We start from the raw sequence: 14260 nt of genomic DNA on the forward strand, positions 1-14260 counted from the left end.
GTTATGCGAAAGTGTAAGGATAGATTGAAGTGGGTAGTACCGACATGTGCCCGATGGCGAATTGCTCGAAACTACCATGACGATCTGGGGCACAAAGGAGTCGAGAAGGTGTTGGAAGCCATTCGCAAAGGTTTTTGGTTTCGACGAATGAGAAATTATTTGAAGAGATACATTGGTTCATGCGTACACCGTGCGTACGTGAAAGCTAAAGGCGGGGCGAAAGAGGGCTTGCTGCATCCTATAGAGAAAATTGCGGTGCCCTTCGACACAATCCATTTGGATCATCTTGGTCCATTTATTCGTTTGTCGCAACTGAATGAATTCATCATTGTCCTGGTTGATGGATTCACGAAATACGTCGTGCTCAAAGCGGTGCGCAACGCGAAGACAATTCCAGTCGTTCAAATGCTGAATGAAGTTTTCTCTATCTTCGGAAAACCACGACGCATAGACACTGATCGTGGAACAGCCTACACCTCGAAAATTGTTGTGTTCAGTCGGGGATCACGCACGTGAGGGTTGCCGTTGGAACTTCTCGCGCCAATGGTCAGGTCGAACGAGAAAACAGACGAGAAATCCCCGTGATATTATACAGAATCAATTGTTTACTGCGGAAATTCCAGATGGGCAATCGGAAGCTATAAAGGATCTAGTGCGTGCCAGAATTGAAAGAAGCAACAGAAGCAGAAGTATTATTTCGATAAGTTGAGACGTCCAGCACGAAAGTACTGTGAAGGAGATTTGGTTCTTGTGGAAAAGAGGACCCGCAAGCAACTGGATTTAGCAAGAAGCTTGAGCCACGTTTCAGGGGCCCGTCATTCATTCGTAAGGCTCTTGGAACCGATCGATGCCTGATTGCAGATGTACCTGGCGTTCAACTAACGCAGAAGAAAACATCTACGAACTTCGCTGCTGAACGAACCGTGGACGGTCAACACGTCGGCGAAAATCAGCGATAACGAGTGTTCCAGTTCAGAAGACTCCGATGATTAAATTTATCGCAGAGGCGGGATAATTGATGTGGTGTCCGTTGTAAACAACTTATTGAATTTTATTTTGAATTCCTCTCAAAAGACCACCGCTCAAGAGCTTAAAGCTCCCTTATATTTCCATACCACTTTATATATAACGGGTAGTATTAAAGATGTGTTCCAAATTTCAGATCAATCGGTCAACAAGGGGAAGGGGGTTGAAATTCTATTAGTGTGGTACCGCGCTACAGACAAAGTGACAAAGTTACAAAGTCACAAACATACAAGCGGATCAAGCTAGATAAAACCGTTTAATAAATAAGTGCAAATAATAATTAGTTTACGTTTACCGAAAGAAAATTCTTTCGGATAATCTAGTCCGACCTGTATTGCTTTAATTATTAGAAAAAACGACCAGATTTCTATTCTCGATTATCTCACCATTATGATTTTATCATTTGACATTTTTTAGAAAATGATGCCTTTCCAGAAAGAACATTCGCACTGTTTGTCTCACAGAGGCGTTTCCTTATTACGAAACACTGTTCGGAACCCCAATAATTTTCAGGTTAAAGATATGGATGGGATTTTTTACACAGGTCCTAAAACACTTTGCTCTGTGTTTTGATTATTTCTATTATATTTAAAATTTAGAAAAAATATACATACAAAAAAATCGCAAAAAAATTTCGAGTTGTCAATATTATGCTCAAATTTATATTTTCCAAAGCCCCCGAATTTTCTACAATGTTAAGAAGATGCAAAGCTGCAATATCAAAACAGCTTCCTTTCTTTGAAATCGATTATCTGTTAGACAATCATCTGCGGACGCACATCTCAGGTGATTACCACAAAGTGATGGAACAGAATATCCCATATCTCACCCTATTCAATATAACCGCATTTACTCACATAACATCACTTCGAAAACCGCACATCACTGAACCTGTTATGCTGGCTGGGCAAAATCCCGTATTATCGGATAAATCACATTTCAACTCGGCAGCGCTTCGTTTGCGTTAAATCAATCCGATATATTTTTCATGTTATGATTGGAGAATAATGGTGAAAACAACAATACGACTATCACCCGCAGCCATCGCTTCCGATCGGAGATCGAATCGGAACAATTTCGATTTCCAACTTGTGCAAAACTGTACTGATGAGATCGGACGGTCCGTAATGAGTTTTATTACCCAACCATTGTTAATCCTATTTCCCGCTTCTTTCAATTGCTTTTCTTCTTGCCCACTTTACACCGTTTCAACCGCAGCAGCAGATGGAAAAAAGCTTTTCCCCAGTGAAATCGCACACGAACGGCGGTAATCCATAGGCAATTCGTGGCGGACCCAGACCCAGACTAGATTTAATTTCAAGCTTCATAAAATATCCGCTAACCCATGTAGTATAACGCCGCAGCTGACTGATCATCGTCAACGCCTGTGCCACAGTTGCTCATCGGGCCAGTTAGCGCGCTTGGCAAGTTTATTGACTTTTCCAGCCCTCCCCGACCATAACCGACCATAGATCACTACTGCTGCTGGTGATTCGTGGCGTTCATTTTCTAGTGAAGCCACGAGTCTCGTTTTTTTTTCAGTATTGTCCCGTTTACTGAAAATCAGGTGTATGAGAGAATCACCGGAATTGGTCGATCGAGCCATACTTACACCCAAAAAATGCGTTTAGCGCTAGCTGATTTTATTCTGCGTGAACGTTTCGGAGCAGAGCAGAAAAAAGTCTCTCACGCAAATGGAAACTCTGTAATTAAAGCCAAGCCGCCTAATGACTGTGGCAGTATACGCTTTGAACTATAAACTTTATTCCCTCATGTAATAGGGGAAAAACTAGGAACAGGGTTGAAGCGCATGATTCCATGATTTCCAAAAGTGATCAAATCCGGTGCGTTGATCGTAAATCTGAGTATGGTTCTTGTACGTACAAACGAATGTGCTTCTGAAATTTGTCGCAAAATTTAATTCTCCCCTATACAGATGTACGAGCAAAGAAACAAGGGGTAAAACAAATGACGAACCCGTGACGAACGTGGTAGAAGTTCATGTCCATGACGGCCGTTTGGCGGTTTTCTTCTAAGCCTTTTTTTTTTTCTTTTAATGGTTCACTTGCGGCCAGCTCGCCGCGCACCTTCCACAGGTTGGAGGCTTCTACCGGTGGATACGTGAGGAGAAGGATTTTTTATTTGATTCGCTTCAAACCACAAACGACCACAATCGTACGTCAACAAGCTTGTGCGAAAGCATGCAGGCATGATCTTTTCTTCCCCATGAGATCGGGAGGGGTTATCTGGAGATAACTTCACTTTGAAATGATACTAAATCTGCACGTAATGCTTGATTCATACATGGAATGCTTTAATGGGTTACGTCTCTGGTTGAGGTGTCTTCCGGATGGAGGTGATTATCGTAGATTTCTCGAGTTTCATTGCTTCATTTCAGAGTAATGACATTTTTGACCGCTTTTTATGTGAAAGTGTGAAAATTGCGAAAATGGGGGTGAGCACCTTGCAGTTATGTCACTGAATGATAAGAAACGGTCAAAAGAACATATGAAGTGACATAAGTGTCATCTTCATTTACAGATGTAATCATATTATCGTTGCTTTGACTATTAGAAATAGGTTTTGGACAGGTTATCAATATTTTTTAGTTTATAATATTTTTAAGCAAAGTGGCAATATATTATTATTGGCTCAAAATGTAAAAAAGTTTGTTTCGATTGAAACCACCATTCAGAATCAGAACTGACTTGGGGTGTCAGCTTTGTGCCTTCTGGTCAAACGGTTTATCCATACAATATTGGACAAAATAATTATTACATTATCGCCAAAGACATACTTTGTAGTACGGATACGTTGTTTCACGTTGTACATGGAGCGGATTTAGGCGTGGATAAAATGAATAATACACTTCAATATTTATGCCTAGGGGCAATTTTAGATTTTCCAGTTTAAATATATAGCAGCACTGCAACGTGATCTGGTTTGAAACGTTACAACAGGAAGCAATTCATGAAAACTGAATGAAACCATTTTAGTTTTATATTTGAAGTAAAAAAATGTCGCCCAAGAAGATTTCTTTTAAAATTCGAAATTTTCTACCCAAAACCAAGTTCGCTATTTCAGTAGAATCTGTGAAGAACATAGTACGAAAAAGTACGAAGCGGTAGCGGTGTTCAACTAATCGCGACGATGCTCGGATTTTTCGACTGGCTGAACAAAATCCGGAGTTTTCATCGAGTGGAAACAACAAAACTCAATATTAACAGAAGCACTGTTCACCGTCGGTTCAATTAAAAAGTTTCGAAAACCAGTTTGACAGCTAAACGCCTTTTCAACAACGAACGGAACAAAAAAAAACGCCAGAAAATATACTGGAATGTCTATAACTTTTCCCAGAAGTTTTATAGAGTATTATAGTATGATGACCTATTTGAACAAAAAAAAGCTCTAGGGTTTGAAGAAAATCTGGAAATGCACTAAGGGAACGATATATCCAACAAATAGTTAAACATTGAGGTGGCATCATAGTGGTAAGATACTCGTTCGCGTGGTCTGGAGTTGAAAGCTTTACACGGATAACAGGAATAATGGTTGCTGATATTGACTTCGTTTGCGAAAATTCCGAGGTTTCACTTTTGAAAACTGGGATAGAAATCAACTACATTTTTCTTCAAGACAACGATTCGAAACACACTGCGAAGATTCCATTGCGTTTTTCAAGCTAAACCGAATTAAACTACTGGTGTAGCCTCCACAGTCTCTCAATTTCAAAATTCATGGCGAATTTAAGGGGGTTATTTAGATGAGAAAGTGCACAAAACAGAAGTTACTAACAAAAAATCCAAATTTGAAGCTCTTGAGACAGCGTGGGAACAAATTGACCAGGGATATCCACACAAACATGCCGAAAGCATGCCACGACGACTGGAATCCGTAATTAAGACAAAAGGTGGCCACAACAAATATTAACGGTTGAATGAAGCTCTTCTGATATTCATTAAATAAAATGAAAACCATGTGTAAGATTTATTTTGTCCGAGAGATTTTTTTTAATAAACCACAACCACTTGCACTAGGAATAGAAGCCTCATATTAATAGACCAACTTTGAAAATTCAAATAACAGGAATATTCTTACGCCGAAAAAAAATCATTAGAATAGGAATACTCTTCCGCCTAAATGGCTACCGTGTAATAGATGAAAAATGTGTATCGAATATTCTTGCGCCAAAAAAATGGCTACTGTGTAATATACAACAAAATTATCATTAGATAAAAATGTACACGAATAAATTCGATCCTGTTACAGCTGAATTGCTAAAATAAGCCTAATAAAATAAACAGATGGGATAAAAAACTATTTACACTATTAATTTATCTTTATTCTGAAATTGACTTAAATGTTACATTCACTCCATATAGACAGCTCTCATAAGTTGAAAGAAACTTTGTATATCAACGAAAATTCTGTAGCAGGTTTATTGAATGATTTATGTGGTCTGTATATCTAGGTATTAACTTAGAGTTTAGAAACTCCGCAGAATTTGAGCCGAATCTTCTAATCCAGATTGCAAGTAACTAATTGCGCATCAAATTTTGGCTTGGAATCGCGTATATGATCCAAACCCGCAACCGGTTCCACCTGATTTGGTACTCATGGAATGAAATTTATGTCTGAACATAAATTTTATTTCATTTGAAGAAACGAAACATCATATTAAAAACAAAAAATATATAACGTACCATGACCGCAATTAACAAGGAAAGTTAAATTCCACTCGCAAACATCTCGCGCATATTACATAATTTCATAGGGATCCATCGTGGTCTGAGGTGATAATCGTAAAAAAATGAAAAAATATATGTGTATATACTCAAACCTTTCCGCGATCAGTCAACGAGCAGCCAGTCAGCTGAACCAGATAGTATTGACACGTTGAGTAACACGGTTTTATATCGACTTTATGGGAATTTTTAAACGTATTAGGGCCAACGTTTCTTATCGTAGTGGAAGGTATTTTTATTCGAAAGGGAATGCTTATGAGCTTATATGCTTATATTAGTTACCTTTATTATCATATGTTATACGAAGTATGAAAACATCTTTGTCGCATCTTAATTGGCAAGAACCATGATCGGTATATATACAAATGTTTGTTTGGCTTGGAAATACACGCCCAGTAACTGTATTTACTAATATAACTAAGCAGCTCCGAGGTGGTAGAGGAATTTGTCTACCTTGGCTCGTTGATAACAACTGACAAGTCCCCAATTCGACCGGTTGTTTTCTATGGGCACGAAGCATGGACAATGCTTGAAGAGGACTCACAAGCGCTTGGTGTTTTCGAACGCCGAGTGCTTAGAACAATATACGGTGGTGTACAGGAAAACGGAGTATGGAGAAGGAGAATGAACCACGAACTGGCGAACTCTACGGCGAACCCAGCATCCAGAAAGTCGCCAAGGCTGGACGAGTGCGATGAGCAGGGCATGTTGCAAGATTGCCGGACAGCAGCCCTACAAAGATGGTGTTCGCATCGAATCCGGTAGGAACAAGAAGGAAAGGAGCCCAGCGAGCGAGGTGGTTGGACCAGGAGGAGCAGGACTTGGCAAGAATCCGTACAGCCGGGAGTTGGATAACTGCAGCCATGGACCGTGTTTATTGGCGAAAAGTTGTGAATCAGATCGAATCTCTCAATGGGATGTTGAATCATTGTAAACAAAAACCAAGCAGCTCTAAATGCATTGAAAGCATACTCATATAAGTCTATGCTAGTTTGGGAACTTGCAACTTACGATGCTTAACTATACTGGGTGCCTGGTCCCTACAGTGTAGAAGGTGATGAAAACGACGATCTTTTGGCAAAGGTTGATTCTTCAACTAATTTCGTCGGGCCTGATCCATTTCGTGGATTATCGACAATCAAAAGGCAATCAAAATTATTCATTACACTTTGTAACAGACAGTGGTCCCCATGACCAAATGGTAAGCGTTGCGCTTGCCAAGATGGGGGCTTCGCGTTCGATTCCCGTTCGGGTCAGAAATTCTATAGTCATAGATCGTTTTTCTGGCTTGCACTTGTAAAGGGGAACTGTCTAGGGTGTGGTGGGATGGGCATTGGGCATTGCCAGTCCACAAAAAAAAGCCACAAAAATCCGGAAACAGCTCCTCGAAGCGAATTGACGCCGCTATAAGCGTCTTTGCCCAGTCCTGGTGGTTCTCGGGACGTAAAGCAGCAGTATCACGATGATCCTCCTGCGAGATAGTGGGGTTGGTCGCAGGCCTTGCAAGCCGCACCACTAAAACAAAACATTGAGCAACGAACGATACACAAGAAGATTGTGAATCTGGTCATGTTGTGAAGACGTTAAGCCAAAATAAATAAATAGATAAAACAGACAACTTAAATGTAGCTTACTGAGCTTGAATAATGCAGATCTCAGTACGTTAGCCGATCTATTTGCCGGACACTGCCCGAGCAGGTATCACAAAAAAAATTGTTAAGCTTACAGATGATAATTGTCGTTTCTGTAATTTTGAAACTGAATCATCGGAACACTTACTAGGTCAAAGCAGTCTGTTGCTTCAGTGAAGACTGTAATTTTTGGGAAGTTTCCTTTTGTTTTCTTTTGCCTAACGATATATGGTCCGCTGAACAAAAAGGTAGAAGGTAGAAAGTTCATAAAGCAAGTCATACCTTTATGAGGGGGGATGCAAAGACCTAGTGTGCAGTAGTTCAGGGCTCCTACAGAAGAAACAGGAGTAATCGGTCTGCTGCGGAAGGTACGATTATGGAAGCCATCGTAGTTGAATTTAGTTTGTCAACAAGAGCATTAGTTGTTAGGCTTCGCAGTTATTATGTCTACTTCGTACAGGGATAACACGTGAGTATTCTAATGTCAGTGATGAAAGACATAAAAACCTAAGACGAAACAGAAAACTAACGAATTATGTTCTTCAAAACGTTGTGTAATAATTTGCTGTTTGAGGTTTTAATTGGCAGCATCGAATCACTATAAACTGATTTTAATAAGTAACAGAACAGCAGCACCGGATGAAGTACTTGCCAAGATCAATCGATTTCAGGTGATTAGTTGGAGATTAGTTAGGTAATTGATAATAATAGCCATCCACGATCACGAAGATACAGTGTCGACATCTACCGTAGTATAAGCTTGTTAACTTTCCATTAGATTGGCGTGGCCGGAGGAAGTTTTAAACTGTTGAAATTTGAACCAAATTACAACTTGCAGAAAACATGTCACTCTATTAGACAGAATGCATATTTTCCACTTGTTTGAAATACAGATCCAGAACTGCATTTATACGATTTCAGTATCGTGCCAAGAAACTAATATCAGTGTTTGGATATGGAAGGATTGTTTACTTAATGCGGAAAATTTCATCAAGATTGATACAAGCGTTGAAAAGTTACCGAAGAAGTTACGCGAGAGACCTGAGAATAATTCTGCAAACTTACGTTGAAAACCCACCGCGGTCAGGAGGAATGATCGCCAAGGCTCTCAAATTTCCAAATTCGACCTTCAATATCGTGCCCAATCGTTACCAGCGAACATTGACGTTGGATCACGCAAAGCAAGCCAAAAGTTGAAATGGAACATATGACCGGAAACTTGATCATCAGGGTAGTCCGAAATAATCCTGGGATCTCCGGACGTGATTTAGCAAAAAGATTTACTGCGGCGCACAGTACAGTTAGGCAAATCTGTATGCGAGAAGGATTTCGGTCCTACCATGCCAGTAAACATCCCAATAGGACGTGAAACACAGAAAGTGATTGCAAAGAAACAGTTAAATGAAACTGTACACCATCTATTCTGACCAAATACAATGGATGTATGTTTATGGACGATGGAACATATGTGAAAATAGACATAAGACAAATTCCGGACCAAAAATTTTACCTTGCTAAACGTAAGGAGAAACTCGCTTGCAAGTTGATGATTTGGCAAGGCATCTGTAGTCGTGGAAAGAAATACAAAGGTTTTCATCACTGGAGCAACTATGAATGGACAACTTCAAATGAGAACCGTCTTCAGAATGTTATATTGCCATTCATGTGATCACACGAAGCTCCCGTGAAGCTCTGGTTCGACCATTACAGCCAAGATGTACAACATCTAATATAGTGTAAGTAGTGTAAGCATCCCATTGAAAAATATTGGGCGTAAATTGAAGAAGTGTAACAAAACAATCAAAATACCATGTTAACACCTGGTATTTTTTGGAAGAGTGGTGGAAAAAGATAGCAGATATGGTTGACGATGTCACAATGTCAATGACAATGTCAGAAAATGTATTCAGCGAAAAGTACGAAAATTCATCGGAAAAGCTCATGGATAAATTAGAAATTTTGTGTAGCCAAATTCTAAATAAAGCTGACTTTGAAATATCGTTCTGCAGATGCAAATCTGGTTTATGGAAGAGAGTTGGATACATTGATAGAACTTCAGAATTTTTCGCACCCCTGAATCAACCTAAGCTTGGCATATCTACAGTAGAACTGCCGTAAATTAATTTTGACGATGTATAAAACCATATTCATTGCATAGCAAAGTAATATTATACCATGTAACATCTCCTTCTGAATAGCCGAAGCAATCATCATCTCCAGTTGTTTTCAATATTCCTTCGCCAACACATCCCACATTATAATAAGAAATCTTCTCCTCTTTCCAGAATATCATATTTTGTTTTGCAGAATAAGTGTTTTTTTTTGTGGCGAACGGAATGACAATTTCGCCTACGGATCTTTGTCATCATAACTGCTTTCTTCGACTATGTTTGTGTGCAGTACATTTGAGGACATCCAGTCGTGATGCAACTGAGCCTGTTCTTTGGATTGTATATGATTTGTATGACTGTCTGGAACTCATTTGTGGTTGATGAAGAATGGCAAAGTACCAGATAGACCAGATCGAAATTACGAGCTTCCGGCGTAGCATACACTACTGAGATGAGTTTTGATGGAATGAGTTTCACCAACTTTCAAAATAAAACCGCCGTTCGCTCCGATGCTCCAGTTCGGGTACATGTTTCTTGCCAGTCTTGAATGTGTACATCATGTTTCGCTGTACAAAAGTACAGTGAAAATACAACATCAGAAAAGTCTTCTGCCTCTTTTCACTGTTCGCTAGATACTCAGTCATGCTGAACAAATGCCGATAATGAGAATAATAAAGCAATCGAGCGCGCAGAATGAAACAAACAACAACTGTATGCTGCTATCGCAAATACACAGAGAGTTGCAACGAGAAGAGTGAATACTGGCCGTCCGGAAATCGACGGAACTCATGAAGATAAGTGGCAAACAATCCGCTACAGTTTTGCAGTTTCTCTGTGCAATGCTGTCCAATTTGAGTATGGCAATAATCAAACTGACTAGTTTATTGTAGAATATTTATACACTTGTGTGAAATGAGGTATCTTACTCCACAAAAAAGAACTGTTAACTTTAATTGAAATTTGATATTAATTTCGTCACTACTGTTCCATTAATTTCGTGAAAAATACCGTGTTCCTAAGGCTCTCTAGAATTGATATCAATCAGCCACCGACATATGTCTGACAGGTCTCCGTACAAGCGTTGATTAATCCAGCGGGAGACCTCGACAATATGTTAAAAAGTAGCTCCCCCTCCAATCAAGAAACATTTGACAGGAACATGATTATTTCCCATTTACCATAGCACTGCACATTCTGTTATCTCTGATTGTCGTTTGTAGCACAGCACAAGAATTCACAGAAAAACAAATGCATCAACATTCTTATCACGAAAGTATTCGCCTCGGTCGATTCCACACGGTCGCTCGATATTACCCGTGGCATTCTGACATTTCCCTAGAACCTCGCAAATACTGATAACCGATACACACCATAGCGCGTGGGTTGAATCAGCCAGTCGCATTAATCACTCCAAATATTTGTCGGCAGCAGAGAACGCTAATTGCTGCGTGCATGCGTTATCTGCAATTCTGACGTGAACTAATAGCGAATTCACCGGATGCCGGTTCCAATTGATAGTTATCTCCCTATCCTTGGGGGCAGGGATTTGTTAGCGTGGAACGGTATGCTTACCTTAGCACCAATCTGGTTTCCGCACTGACCGGCCTGCAGATGGACGATTTCTCTCATTTTGGTGAGGTTGGTTTAAAATTTGAACGATTCAAAGAAAAATGAGGACCTCTGGGTTTTCACGTGTCAACACGCGCACTGCACTTGGATAACTGAGGAGCTGTGGTGCTGTATCACTGGTTTTTGGCTATAAGGCACTGAGAGATGTCTCGCACTGTTTTGTAAGCTCTTGGAGCAGCGTTCTTCACAGAAGAAATGTGAGGAAGTAATCCGTACGATTCGGCGTCTGGCACTGGTGTGGCCAAATTGACTGCTCAGCAGCTTGGTTTTACTCTCCTCCACCGACTGGGTGGATGATGATGTTCACGATGATGATAATGATGATGACGATGATTCGGTACAGATGCAGCTTACTCCAATTACTACACTCTAGTTGGAACAGACCAGGCGATACAGCTGACTACAACCGTTCGCATTGACGTGCAGGCAACAACTGATACCAAATTCAAATTCAAATCATATTTTATCATAGATCCGCGGCCGGTAGAACATGACGAGACAGAGCAAAAAGGAAAAATCAACGCACATAGCATAAGCACATAGAAAGGAAGAAAAACCGCTGACGCTCTCCCGGCGGTAAATTCACTCACGCCGGCCGGCTAAAGTCACCGTTCACTGCTCATCATCATTACCCCATCATCGTCGACATCACCACCACACATTGGAATGAACCGTTTCATGCACATATGTAGAGCCGTTGCCTCTATGGCATTGCGATTCATGGCAATCGCATCAATGGCGATGGTGATGATAATGATGAGGCGAATGGTAAAAAGAAGGCGCGAGAAAATATGATTTCGCTTTCCGGCCGGCTCAGCAACGGTGGTGTGTATGAATTACCCAGTCGCCATGCACGGACCGAGTCGCAAGCAGTTCCAGAAGAAGATACTTTTTAATCACATTACTATGTTACTTCAAAAATCAGTCTATTATTTTCAAGTTAGTGAATATAATAACTAAGCTTATTTTAATCTGTCAATTTTTTAACTATTTAAAGTCACACAACCTATTCTTGAATAGAATGTTCGAAGATAATTGTATAAGCAATGCAAACATAACAACAAACTACCGTCACAATTTTGCGCTTATCACTAGATCGGGGAACACACATGTGTACATTAGTGTTTCTAAATTAAACCTATCTTTTAAACTATACTCTTAAAAATCTTATGTTATTGTACTGCACTTATAGATTCCACGAAAATGACTTCACAAATTAATATCAAAAATTTTAATTTAAAGAAGAGGTTTCGAAACACTCTACGGTAATGAGCGAAGATACAGTGACACAAACTAGTAATCGTACTCCAACATGCCGACCTCTATTCCCTTCTTTTAGAAGTCGAAAACAAGCTTTCGGAACATTCTATTTAAATAAAATCATAGTGTCATATGAGAGTTATATGGTTTGTTATCTGTTTTCAGAATAATGGTTTTTATTTATCTAAGAATGGCGAATGTAAAGGGTGTGTCACATCAAATTGCATCACGGAAAAAACGCTGTAGAAATTCGCCCAGTAGACCGATCCTTTTGAAAATTTTGATCCATAAGGTTCTGTACAACGTCAGGTTGTAGTTTTTTTTTTGAACAGAAATCCATTTTCTCTTGAAGTCCGCCTCCGATTTGACAACTTTTGGGTTCTTCCGGAGGGCCTGCTCCATAATCGCCCAATATTTCTCTATTGGGTGAAGCTCCGGCGCGTTGGGCGGGTTCATTTCCTTTGGCACGAAGGTGACCCCGTTGGCTTCGTACCACTCCATCACGTCCTTTGAATAGTGGCACGAAGCGAGATCCGGCCAGAAGATGGTCGGGCCCTCGTGCTGCTTCAATAGTGGTAGTAAGCGCTTCTGTAGGCACTCCTTAAGGTAAACCTGCCCGTTTACCGTGCCGGCCATCACGAAGGGGGCGCTCCGCTTTCCGCAAGAGAAGATCGCTTGCCACACCATGTACTTTTTGGCAAACTTGGATAGTTTCTGCTTGCGAATCTCCTCCGGAACACTGAATTTGTCCTCTGCGGAGAAGAACAACAGGCCCGGCAGCTGACGAAAGTCCGCTTTGACGTAGGTTTCGTCGTCCATTACCAGGCATTGTGGCTTCGTTAGCATTTCGGTGTACAGCTTCCGGGCTCGCGTCTTCTCCTCCATGTTTTACCTTTCGTCGCGGTTAGGAGCCTTCTGAATCTTGTATGTAAACAGGCCCTCCCGCTGCTTGGTCCGCTGGACGAATGAACTTGACAAATTCAGCTTATTGGCGACATCCCGGACCGAACTTCTCGGATCAAGTCTAAACTGCTTAACTACGCGCTTGTGATCTTTTTCATTGACGGAGCATCCATTTTTGCCGTTCTGCACCTTCCGGTCGATGGTTAGGTTCTCGAAGTATCGTTTTAGTACCCTGCTGACCGTGGATTGGACGATTCCCAGCATCTTACCGATGTCCCGATGTGACAACTCCGGATTCTTGAAATGAGTGCGCAGGATTCATTCACGACGCTCATTTTCGTTCGACGACATTTTTCCAAATTTACGAAAAATTGACAGTGAAGCAAGGCCAACGTGATCTATACACTCTTATCTGATTATAAGCGAAAGCTGAAGATATAATTCCTAAAAATTAAATTTCTACAGCGTTTTTTCCGTGATGCAATTTGATGTGACACACCCTTTATGTGCGAATGTATGAAAAATGACTCAAACTCATATTCGTACGCTGGTTGAATTCTCAACTGGATTTCGAAGACGTTAATCAATTTCAGAATTCCATCATTAGTATGGTATCCCTTGTTCATTGCAGCTATCTTTAGCTGTCTTTATCTGGACGGTGGGCGTATGCAAACATCAATGGTTCTCGCGAATTCTACGAATTTTTTGTGTATTCGGAAGGAATATTCATCAATTTTTGTTCAAGTGGTTTTTAAAATCCTTATTTTTAGAAAGTTGATGATTTGTAAATTTTGTACATAGATTACTTACATAGTTTTTAACTAGGATTGATGCCGGGAGATTGTTGAGGAGTATCAATAATTTTTGAGTAATTGTAATGCAACCATGTGCGAAATTTATGTGTCATGTGCTTTAGGTCATTGTCATGGTAAACTCTCATACCATCCCTCCACCA

The 14260-nt window shown here is 40.4% G+C and overlaps 1 protein-coding gene across 1 annotated transcript in view; it reads right to left on the reverse strand.

The window, feature by feature from the left end:
• LOC129764959 (tubulin beta-3 chain) overlaps nucleotides 1-11564 on the reverse strand; it is a 51328-nt gene extending 39764 nt beyond the window's left edge. The window contains exon 1 of the mRNA XM_055764653.1: nucleotides 11086-11564. Within this exon, the coding sequence (XP_055620628.1) occupies nucleotides 11086-11142 (57 nt within the window). The 5' untranslated portion in view covers nucleotides 11143-11564. The remainder of the gene's footprint in view (nucleotides 1-11085) is intronic.
• Nucleotides 11565-14260: the final 2696 nt, after the last annotated feature.

Source organism: Toxorhynchites rutilus, chromosome 2 (assembly GCF_029784135.1).
Source record: "Toxorhynchites rutilus septentrionalis strain SRP chromosome 2, ASM2978413v1, whole genome shotgun sequence".
NCBI lineage: Eukaryota > Metazoa > Arthropoda > Insecta > Diptera > Culicidae > Toxorhynchites > Toxorhynchites rutilus.